Below are 12,241 nucleotides of genomic sequence, written 5' to 3' on the forward strand. Positions count from 1 at the left end.
CTGGGACAGCATTTTCCTGAATATTTGTATGTCACCTGTCACCATGGAAACCCCCTCCTGAGAGATTCTTTTAGGTACTACTGTACAATACATGTCAAATAGTAAGAGCCACTTACGTGCATAAAGCACTTCTGCATTTGAGCCGAGTGCTAAATGTGGCTGCTGCTGGCATCATTTGATCATGGCCAGGTGAAAATACACTCAGTGCAGGTAGCAGACTGTCAATTAGGAAGTGTCTTGAAGTCTTTTAGGCACAATGAAAGACTAAGTATGTGTGGAAGGCATCAAAGATTTGAGGTAACTTCATCATTGATCCCCTCTATGGTCTGCCCAAAGAATGCCCTCTCAGGGCTCAGGCTGTAGCCAGAACCTCTCTCTGAGCAGGAGCCCACATCCGTCTCCCTTCTGACCAGGGATTTAGGCTAGCAGCCCCCTTGCGGTCACTGTGATTCTCTTTAGCAGGTCTGATCAAAGGTCCAGCCTCCGCACTTGATTTTTCTCCAGGGGCTATGGCCAGGGATTATATGTTTCAGATGGATCCTTCAGAGCAGAGTACATTTAAGGATGAAAACATAAAAAGGTCTAATACATACTAAGGGTACCTGGGGGGAGTCTGGCACGTCAGAATCCTTCCAACTCTTCAGCAGGGCGGGGTCCCCTTTGGACAAAAGGCTCGTGTCTGTTTGTTGAATCAAAAACAAGGCTCTTCTGTCAGGATAAACTCAGCCTTTTACATCAAAGGCTCTTTCTGTGTCTCTTTGCCTCTGGAATCTGCCTGAACCAGTATATGCAAACCACCCCATGGGGTGGTATTTCTCTGGAGCTATTTCTAGTCCGAAGAACTGCAGTAATTATGCCCCAGTGTTTTTAGTTTTTGGAGGAGCTTTTGTAACCTTTCTGCATGGAGTGGAATACACTTCCTAGCTCACAATGATCCATATAACCTTCACAAAGTTAATACAGTAGTCCCCAAAAGATACTGCATGTGGCTGCAATATCTGTAACGGAAGGTTTGAGGAGAACCCTGCCAGAGAGCATTCCATTTTGACAGCCAGCTTGACTGGCTGCTTTCTTGGAAACACAGAGGGAAAAAATCAATGCTTGCCAAGTGAAAAAGGACAACATTGATAGAAGCAAGGAAATACAGTTCCTTTCTCTAACTGGTACTATAATGCCATTAAGTTGTGTTTGTCAATTAGGGTTATTTTAATTTAACTCTTAGAACACTGATGAAGATTGCTCTAACCTCCAGGATTTTTGACTGAGGTGCAAAAGCACTCAAGTACTCCTTTTGGGCCCTCTCCTGCCCTACTCCAGTTTACACTTCCCTTGTCTCTCTTAGAAGACCTTGTGAGCTTTGGAAGAACCCTTTGACCTTATACTGGCATTGGTGCAATTGCTGCTGGAATAGTGTGTCCATTTCTGGTATCCACAATTCACAAAGGATATTGATAAATTGGAGAGGGTTCAGAGAAGAGCCACAAGAATGATTAAAGGTTTAGAAAACATACCTTCCAGTGATAGACTCAAAGAGCTCAATCTGTTTAGTTTAACAAAGCGAAGTTTAAGGGGTGACTTCATTATCTACATGGGGAACAAATATTTAACAATGGGCTCTTCAGTCTAGCAGAGAAAGGTATAATATGCTCCATGTCTGGAAATTGAAGCTAGACAAATTGAGGCTGAAAATAAGGCATAATTTTTTAACAGTGAGAGTACTTAACTTGTACTTGGAACTAATTGTACTTGGAACAATTTACCAGGGGCATGGTCCATCACTGACAATTTTTAAATCAAAACTGGATGTTTTTCTAAAAGATCTGCTCTAGGAATTATTTTAGGGAAATTCTATGGCTTGTGTTCTACAGGAGGTCAGATTTGATGATCACAATGGTCCCTTTGGCCTTGGAATCTATGAAGCTCTGGTGCAGAAAGCCACCTCCTTATGTGATTTATGTTTGCAACTAGAAAGCAGCAGTTCCCTTAGAGAGCCCATATTGAGAACTACTTTACAGCATTTTCATTGGTGCTGTCGGATTACTTCTGAGAGAGACTTTCACTCCTTTTAGTCTGGGCTGCACTTTAGAGTGCATTCAAGCAATGAGCAGTAAAGAGACTTCTCTGGTCTTCTCTTTATTAACAAAGCAAACCTTCAAGGTTTGTTCAGAGTGTTAGGTTATCAACTTATTACAAAGGAAAAACTGGACTGAGAATATAGCACACATTAAAATGATCCAAAATTCACTTGGAGAGTTGTTTCTAGAGTGAGTTTCCCTTAAGGGTACACTTCTCATTACAGTAAGCCACAAGGAAACTACAGTAAATAAATAAGCTCCAAGTTCTGACATGAACCTAAACGACAAAGCAAAGCTGAAATGCCATGCTTAACTCAGCCAGTTTTGCTAAAGTATGGCAGCCTGTCTGGTATATTAGATCACCCATTATTTGGAGAGCTCTCTGACATCTAATCACAAGAAGGTGAGTTACAATTGGACTTTTTCAGTCTTAACTCTGAATATCCTGGCTTTTCCTAATTTGTCTCTTTACCGTAAACCCATTCTAGTATGGTTTCTGGCTGTTTAATTTCCACTATAGGCTATTTTGCTGCTCTATGAACTCATGGCAATATTGACTTAGATGCTCTCTTTAAAGTGTGTATTGGTGACCTGATAGATTGTAGAAGGCTCTTTTGGATACGTTGTGATTTAATGGATCACAGTTCATTTGGGGAATCTCTTAATTATTCCATTCTTCCTTCACATTGAGATTCTCTGGAGACCTGTCAACATTTCTGGAAATTTTGCAGCCAACTGTCGATGTGTAATTTAGGAAATGTTTTTGATTATTGTCACGATAAAGTGCAATGGGGCAGAGGTGCTAACCATGTCGATGTAGTGGCAATGTTTGCGAAAATGAACAAATCCGGCGTGGACCCAGACAATGCAGCAGATGGATCCTGGTAACAGAACTGATGTGGATCCAATGCATCACTGGGAAGCTGCACTGCTGTTACTCATCTACTGTGCAATGTGGAGTCCAGCTCCTCAGAAGCTTCTGGTCTCAGATAGCAAGCAGAGGACAAGTGGGGCCAGGGCATGGGCAGAGGTGGAATTGAGCAGGGCTAGAGGATCTGCTATTGGAGGGAACCCTGTGGTCCTCCAACCATGAGAGGAGCATAAAGGGCTTATTGAGTCAACAGATTGAAGTAGTCACTGCAGAGTGGTTCTGTAACTGCTCTGTAGACTTGCCTCCCCTTTCCCCATTGGTATCTCCCTGCTGCCCGGCTCAGTTTCTCAAGCTGCACTCTGGGCTGAAGATTTAGCCCTAAGTTCATGTACTAAAAATACTTTCCATTGTTTCTTGAGAACAAGTTCATTTACCTGTCTCCCTACCCCCAATAAGGCATTTATTTTAGAAACCTTTTGTTTTCATAGCACTCGAGGAATTTCCAGTCCACCTAATGGACTGCAAGGTTTAAAGATTAAAAAGCAGTTGTTTGTAAGTTGAAGGATTGGGAGTGGCATGAATATCTGAAATTAGAAAATCTTTTTTGGCTTTTTCCATAATTTGAAAGATAGCCAAACACTGTTATTTTGTTTTATAATAAAAAGTGAGATTTTTAAAGTGAGTGGCAAGTGTCAGCCATGAGTAAGTTCTTATGGCTGAGTTATAAACCCCAAAAAATGTTTATAATGGAAATGTTGACACATCCTTGACTGTAGCTAGCTACTACTACTAGTATACTGCATGTAAACCTCTCAGTTTAAAATCCAAGTATAGACTGACATTGTCCTGTACATTTCAAAGTCAGTGTGAGATGTTAACTTTCTTCTCTCTCCTAGACTGCAACAAGTTTCAAAATTTATATTGAAAACTGGAATATTCAGACAGCTGCCTGGCTAAAGCGGTAAGAACAATAAAACAGTCAATTGCTCATGAGACCCAGTTACTTTTAGGTGGTACGGTTGGCTAGTAATTCTAACTGGTCAATCTGATAAATATACAACAGCCTCTCGGTCTCTTTCATTTCTCCGTGTCTGTAAGAACTTGTGTGCTACAATGTTTTTGGTGCTCTGAAGTTTTTATTGCTACATGTTTGGAATGACCACATTTACTCAAGAGCAGCAAAGCCACAAGTGAATACAGGTCTTCCTAAATAACAATTTTATAGCACCTCTCACTGTCCATATTTTGTCTTTGTTACCCATCTGTATTATTTTGCTAGGAGTTTATCATATTTTATCTCTCTCTCCCTTGCACTTGAAATTGATTAATTACTATTGGAGATGGGCCTGAATTGGGTCTAAACTCCTTCTCCATTTGGAACTTTGGGAAACCTTGGGTCCTGATTCAAACTTCGTAGCCTCAATATAATCTGTTGCAGAGGCACCAGTCACCACATATTTCAGGTGCCAATTTAGGTCTTGTTTATAATATGCCAATTTGAGATGCACAAAGTAAATTTTGACCAATGCTAGGGAATTTGATTTCACACTGTCATCACTATGGCTTAGTGTAAATAGTAATATTAATCCAAATTTCGTAGCTCAGTCCTGTCTCTGGTACTGTGAAAACAATGCTTTGGTATGTGAAAAGTCTGGTTCAAGTCGACTGATGTGACCTTCAAAATACAGGAGTTTATATAATGTTGTCTTAACTGTTTTTGGTGTAAAAATATGGATCTGAAAAATTTGTTTCTGTTGTTCTTCGTGAGTGAAGTAAACAATATTTTGGGGTAAATAAACATGATCATTTCTTAGGACCATTGCATTTTGAGTTAAAATTCAGATGTTGCAAGATTCTTAGGGTCCTGTTGCTGTGTTTCTGAACTACGCACACGGAACCATTCATCTATGTCTTCCTTAGCTGCTAGTGTAAGTCAGCATAGGTCCATTGATTTACACTAGCTAAGTTACTGGCTGGCTGTGTTGTAGGGTACGGGCAGCGGCTGATAATATTCTGCTTAAAGAATATTGAAATAGAAAAGGAACTGTGAGTATGTTGCTTTCAAACTCCCACCCACTCTTGAATATCTATCAAGTTTCTCAGGATACATACAGAGTTCTAGATGGGAAAATGCTGGCATGGTAAATGAGAACCCACCTTATGCCATGTTATATATAGAGAGGGCATAAATAATATGGCATAAGGTGGGTTCTCATTTACCATGGCTATATACAAGTTTAAATTCCATGATGATTAATTAAATCACGAGAGAATGCCTTACTCGTGCAAGTAATCCAGTTGACCCTCACGTAAATGAAGGTTTGCAGGACTGGGCCCCTGATACATAAAGGAGATCAGAAATGGATCTTTAAGATTCAAGGAGATCTGCAGTGCAATGAATATTTGTTACTTGTTCAATCTGCTGTTTTCTGTTTGTTTCATTTCTTCCCAGTGTTTGCTATGACAGGGCTCCATGGTACCCCACAGCCTTAACATTTATCCTGTCAGCCCTGTGGCATGGTGTCTATCCTGGATATTACTTTACATTCGTTACCGGAATCCTTATGACATTAGCATCCAGAGCAGTACGTAGCCTTTATTGTTCTCTTCAGAGGCTTATGTTAGATTACTGTAAAGCTTTCAGTGCTGGGCGTTTATGTACCTTAGACATACTGAGCCATTTTCATCCCTGGTATAACACGGTTGACTGTACACGAGGGATGAATCCACGTAACACCTTTTTCCTTTGAGATGATCCTCACTGAAACATTGATCTATACTGCAGTAATTGTAGGTGCTTCCTATAATTACAACCAGCCATTGTTCCTATTGATTCAGCTTAGCAGGTATTGTGACGCTGGACTTGGCTACAGTCATAGAGAGAGAGGTGAGAGGCCATGCAAAATGCTAGTGGTCAGTCATATACTTTGTGCATAGGTTCATTTGTTGCATAATTGACCTGGTCAGGTAGAAAGAGCCTCCATCTCATCTGTGTATTGTGATTATTCTGTGTAAAGTACAGACCTCGTAGACTGGATTGAGCCAACAGTTGGCTGCAGGCTGTATAGGCATGTATTTGTAGACCACACCAGTTTCTCCAGAATATGTACTTTCATTTTTTTAAAAAAGAAAAGCTTCTGCCCTTTATGGTTGCAAAAAAAGAATTCTGAATGGGACCGCAGTGCATTGTTGACTAAATCTGCAGATAGATCACACAAAACAGTATGTCTGAGAACTTTGAACTGGCCCCATTTGTTGCAGAAGAGTATTAACTTTGGATCCTAATGATGAGAATTTAATTTTACAGCATTATTAACTGTATCAGTGCTGGTCATTCTAGTGGAGACATCCACTGTGAAGAGACTGGAGAGCATCATCACTTTTACCCATAGTCTGACCTTGGGTATATATCTATATCAGTTTGACAAAGTTCCATAAGTGAATAGAGCTCTCAATCAATAATAGTTACCATAATACTGTACCACAATAATACTTTGCACTTAATTTGACCCTTCCTTATGAAGATGCATTCCACAGATTAAAACAAATACCCCCCCCAAAAAACATAAAAAAAACCCCCTCCAAATAAATCAACATCTGTAGAAATCCAAAATGCTTGCAGGCATAAGCAACTGCTAGAGCGTGTAACTCCTCTCTGTTGTACATTTTATAAGCAGTAAATATAAGCAGCCGTCTGATTCATCCAAAAAAGAACAAAATTGCCCATAGATGCCCATTGGAAAGACAGCCTGGTCCAGTGGTCATAGAACTCAGGAGATCTGAGATCTATTCCCAGTTTTATCACTGACCAGCTGTGGGACCCTGGGCATGTCATTTGGGCATTTGTGTGCCTCCATTTCCTCTCCCACTTTTAATCTGTTCTGTCTATCCAAACCGTAAATTCTTTGGAGCATAAGTATGTGGTATGTTGAGGCCTCTTGGTATCATTGTAATACAAATAATAATGAATGAGGAGTTTTATAGATGTGAAGTGAGTCTGCATGTGTTTACTAAGAAATTGAGGGGTTTTTTTTTTAATCCTCTTCTCCCTGATTTGTAGATAAGGAACAATTACAGACATTACTTCCTCTCTTCAAAGCCACTCAAGATGATCTATGACATTGTCACATGGTTTGTCACTCAACTGGCTGTCTGCTATACTGTTGCACCTTTTGTTATGTTGGCTATTGAGCCCACGATTAAGTTATACAAGTAAGTTTCCTCCTTTTAACTCTTATACCTTAGACCTTATACCTTAGACCTTAATAAGCCAACCTGTGATGGGAGCTGATTAGAATTTTGCCATCATTTGGAGGGAATCCAACAGGTTATTTAATAACATCAGGAGTGATTTCATCTGTATAACTTGATGAATTCATTTAACCATGCTAGAATAATTTTCCTTTTCTTTCTCAGTTTAGTTTAGGGGTTTTTTTTAAATTCTTATTTGACCTGACTTTCCATGTGTTGGCTGCTGCCCTGTTCAGAGCATCCCAGTGCCAATTATTAACAAGACCAAAGGACGGGGTGGGTAGGAATGAAATTAACCTTATATTGGGAAATGTCTAGGTGAGAAAACAACTAACTTCCAGTTGTAAAATGCTCATGAGAAGGGATTCTGAATTGAACAGCAGGAGATAAAGATACATGGTTGATTCATTGTGTATTAAAATAATTTTGTTGCTTTGCACTCTTATTTTATGTGCAGTTACTTCTGTAAGTATTTTAAAAATGAGATAAAAGGGTAATTCTGAAGATTATATTTAGTGAAGCATAAAATGAGTTGAAAAAAGAGACTTGACTAAATTATTTTACTTTTCTTCCATTTTATGGTCAACCTTGTCTAACACAGAATAACAGTTTTTGGCTGAAAAAAGAGACATTCCATTACTTTGTCATAAAAGACTGAAAACTGTTAGTCAAAAGAGCTGCTGTGAGTGAGTCTGTTTGAGGGGGTTTGAATGCTGTCTTTTTAAAAAAAAATGAAAATGTTTAGATAAGTTTTCTCCTTACTTAAACAAAACTATTAAAATGCCAACACCAATCTGAAGCTTGTATCAATGTTGGCAAGATTCATTCCTGGCTGCCATTTTAATGTCTCATTGTTCTGTCTTTAGCAACAGCAACAAATAAAAAAAGATAAGGGCTATCTCAGTGTAAAAATATTGAATGTGACAAACTCATGAATGCTTATGAATTTGCTCAAGGTGCAAAATTTTGCCCTTTTTGCCACCAAAGGCCATTTGAGGTGACAAAATACCAACATCTTAACCTAAATTCCGTTAATAAATACTTTTAAAGAGATCGCTGTTACCATGCAATACATGCGAAAGAAAAACTGTCAGTTTAAGTTTAACACAGCTCTGACTATAGATGGTACCTACACATTTCTGTGTGTTTCACTGACTGAGCACAGGAAGGTAATGTATGAATTCATGGGATTTTCAAACAAGGCGACTGAGCTGCGTGTAAGGTGACTGATGGGACACCTTGTGCCTTTGGAGTAGGACATTGTGGACACATCTGTGTGTTCAGGCACCTTCCAGGGATTTTAGAACTATGAGGGAAGGAGCATAGCAGGGGCACTGAAAAGTTAGGCCATTCCAGGATATGCCTAAGTGGTCAGGAGCTGGACCCATGCACAGCTCTCTGGCCTTCCTCAACCCATACGCTATGGGCCCATCAAAATAGGTGTCCCATTTTCCATTTTAACTAGCTGTTCACCCTGAACACTATCAATTATAGAAGTAAATATAGGGAAGATGTCTTTACTTTATTTAACATTGTGCCATTGTCTCTCCAATCATGATGTATTTTATTATGATGATGATTGATTATATTTTATTATTTTATTAATGAACAGCAAACCTAAAAAATGTTCAGAGTTTTAATTAATTTCAGATAAGCAACCAGAAGTTTGGCTGGAAACTCTTCTGTCCTTTAGTTGCTGGTGCCATTTTTTCAGGAACAAGCTTCTACTTGCACAGAAGGGAGGCTTTCTGAGAATGTATCCCTGCATATTCTTGAACAGTGGGAGATAAGCTGAGAAGGCCAGGGTTGGGTTTCTCAAACCATAATCATGGGTAGTTCACCTCTGAGTCCATTTCACCTGAATTGTCAAAGTTTGGGGTTAGGGAAAAGGGTTTTTGGTTTGGCCCCTTGTCTGATGTTACAATATATGGGAAAATACTGGCCCTGTTGAAATCCATGCCAAACTTCCATTGACTTCAGTGTGTTGGATGTTGCCATATTATAGTGTGACATACAGCTGTAAAATCCTTGTAAAATCCCAGGGCATAAAAGCCTGTGATATATAAGACTATCAGGTGCTTTGTTTTATGTCTAAACCTCTTGAATCAGATGGAGCTGGTTGTAGTGCTGAACTAATACAATTTGTAGCATTTATATGTTACAAACAAGCCTATTTCCTTTTTCTCTTGTCGTTGCTAGGTCAATGTACTTTCACATGCACATTCTAAGCCTCCTGTTGCTGCTGGTCCTACCAATCAAACCTCAAGACCACATCATGAGGCAGCTTCAGAATCAAGTGACACCCAGCTCTGCTAAAGACAAGAAAGAATGATACCTCAAAGAAAAAACACTGATATTGGGAAGTGAAGTGTCATACCAAAAACAAAAGGGAGAAAATAAAAAGACAATGGCATTGTTATTGCTTAATTTAAAATGCTTTGGAAAGGACAGACTGGAGCTTGGTGGAATGTATTCCAGATGACCTAGTAACAAAGATTTACAGGCTTGAGGAGCAGTGCTTTTGATTTTATAACTACAGGGACTATTTTTATGGCATGTTTTTATATATTTAATTTTTTTCACATGTACAGATGTTTTTGATCTTTTACAGAAATGTACATTTGATAAACAAAAATTTTGAGATTAAGAAACTAATCATTAAAAAAAACCCTAGCAAGAGTCAGATCAGCAGCTTAGCAGACTGGTGTTCAAGGCTGCTGAGTCTTTGGCTTCCTATCCTGGCTATGGCCAGAGGGGTTCCAGGGTGTAGAACCACAGAACCTTGGCTCCTGAGACTGTTGGCATTGACTCCAGCCGAGGAGGAGGGCCACAGCGCAGGGTGCAAGTGCTTCTCATGTGGTCCTGAAGCAGGGACCTGCTGCCTGAGTTCAGCAGTTTGGAGACTCCTAATTGCTCTCAGTGACACCTGCCGGTGTGAGGGAAAATTAGAGACTTGGAAACCATTCAAGTAGATTTCTGTGAACATCAGCCACTGGATTGGCCAAACTAAAATATAATATATATATATATATATATATATATATATATAATATTAAAAAAATGAAAAATCAGAATATCCTATGATATGCAGATTAAAACTTCTCTAGCTGAGGCTACGTCTACACTACAAGTGCTCCAATGGCACAGCTACCGCACTGCCTCTAACCACTGTAGTGTAGGTACTTGCTACAGCTACAGAAGGGGGTTTTCTATTGCTGTAGTGAATACAGCCCCTTGAGAGGCAGTAGCTAGGTTGACAGAAGAATTCTGCTGTCAGCATAGTGGTGTCTACAGCAGGGTAATGTCATCTTAATTACGTCTCTCAAGGGTGTGGATTTTTCACACACCTAAGTTTTAGGTTTAGACCAAGCCTGAGAGACAAAGATAATTGGGATGTGACTGATGTTCAGCACTACCCTGCAGCTTTGGAGTGATATGTTTTGATGTGATACTTTTATGATCAATATAATGTAGCAATAGGGAAACCTTGCAGATTTAGTGCTTTAAAACTGTCAGTCACAGATCAAAAGCTGGAGGAAGGGTTGGAAATAGATCAACTTGTTCCTCATAATACTATGTATTGGCAAGTAGGAATTTTGTTCACACAAGGATAACAATCCATTAAAAATAAAATTAAAAGAGTACTATACAAGAGAAGGATTGTGATATGATCAAGGGACTGAGAATCAGCTGCTCTGCTTCTGACTCACTGTGTGATCTTGGGCAAGTCACTTAACCTTTTTATGTTTCAGTTTCCCCATCTGTAAAATGGGGATAATAATACTTACCTACCTCGCAGGAATGTTGTGAGGTTCCATTAACATTTACACAGCACTTTAAGAGAACAGAATGAAAAGTGCTATGTAAGTTTAAAAACTAAATATAGTCAGAGTGGACCTCTTAAAGGAACACATGAAAATGTGCACCAAATCTGTAAATATTTTTAAATGTTTTCTAAGTTTGTTTTCTCAGAATCATTTAGAAATGAAGCAGTTCCCTTACATACCATTGATTTTCCTCATCTGTCTGAAGTGTAAGTGAACAAAGAGTCTACCACATTTATTTTATTTTAATTTTTGTATCAGAATAAATTAAAATTCTGCAGAATCCTTACTTTGGGGAGAAAAATGTAAGAAACCAAAACTGAAGAATGTAAACAGTTACACTTTGTTTCTTGATGGACTGATTTTGCTTTTCTCCCCTCCAGCACCATCTCCCGAATCCTCAACAGCCTTTTAGTATAGTGTCTATTTCATGGGAAAGTTTATTTGGTGATTTTTTTTGGAGAAGAGATGGATTACTAAGATTGATTTGAATAAACAAACTGTTTTTTGTCACTGTGTGGCCTTATTAATGGGAGGGAAGTATGAAAATCTGGAGAGAATGAGCCTGTGTCTCATGGAGCAAGGTGAAAGATCATTACATATATGGTGGGAACTAATCACATCTCTCAGTCTTGTATTTTACAAACACAGTGTGGTTCAGATGCTGCTGCTATTGAAATCCATGCTAAAAACTCCCATTTATTTCAATGGGAGCAGGATTCATCCCTAAATTGGTTTATTTTTTGTCATTTTTTTTGTTCTGTTGTTCAGTATTACATCTTTTTATTTAAGAACTTGCTGTGAAATTTCTGTGGTGTGGTGAATCTATTCCTACATAGCTAGATCAGACCCCTACAGGAATTAGAAAGTTCTTGCAAAGTTTCCTTGGCATTCTTCTGTCAGGGAGGGGGTGACATTTGTGGAAGTAAGAAAGGTCCTAGCTCAAAAACCAGCCAATAAGAGGAAGACAAGATGAATCCTTACAGAGGCCCTGTGTCCTTGTGTGGTTTCTGGATACCCATCAGATCTTCACCTTCCTGCTGCTTGGCAGTATGACTCCAAATTTGCTGCACTGACAGGGCTGCTGCAGCTGGCCCCACCAGTGTTCCCTCTAATTTTTCCCACCCATGTGTGGAATGAATTTTGTTATGTGCACCAATATGGAGGTGATGTGTCACACATCACCTCCATATTGGTGTACATAACAAAATTCACATGTG

At 39.2% G+C, this 12,241-nt stretch overlaps 1 protein-coding gene and 1 long non-coding RNA gene across 4 annotated transcripts in view; one reads left to right on the top strand and one right to left on the bottom strand.

Moving 5' to 3' along the window:
• Positions 1-11,534, top strand: part of MBOAT1 (membrane bound O-acyltransferase domain containing 1) — an 80,708-nt gene extending 69,174 nt beyond the window's left edge. For all 3 annotated transcript variants that reach the window (XM_038390354.2, XM_038390353.2, XM_038390355.2), the window contains 4 exons: positions 3,843-3,907; positions 5,399-5,531; positions 7,007-7,158; positions 9,397-11,534. In XM_038390354.2, the coding sequence (XP_038246282.1) occupies positions 3,843-3,907; positions 5,399-5,531; positions 7,007-7,158; positions 9,397-9,529 (483 nt within the window). In that variant the 3' untranslated portion in view covers positions 9,530-11,534. The remainder of the gene's footprint in view (positions 1-3,842; positions 3,908-5,398; positions 5,532-7,006; positions 7,159-9,396) is intronic.
• LOC122458750 lies at positions 2,476-3,254 on the bottom strand. The gene is made up of 3 exons (XR_006278980.1): positions 3,148-3,254; positions 2,788-2,791; positions 2,476-2,604 (listed from the first exon to the last, which is right to left on the bottom strand). It is a non-coding gene; the product is annotated as an uncharacterized LOC122458750 (long non-coding RNA).
• Positions 11,535-12,241: the final 707 nt, after the last annotated feature.

This window comes from Dermochelys coriacea, chromosome 2 (assembly GCF_009764565.3).
Source record: "Dermochelys coriacea isolate rDerCor1 chromosome 2, rDerCor1.pri.v4, whole genome shotgun sequence".
Lineage (NCBI taxonomy): Eukaryota > Metazoa > Chordata > Testudines > Dermochelyidae > Dermochelys > Dermochelys coriacea.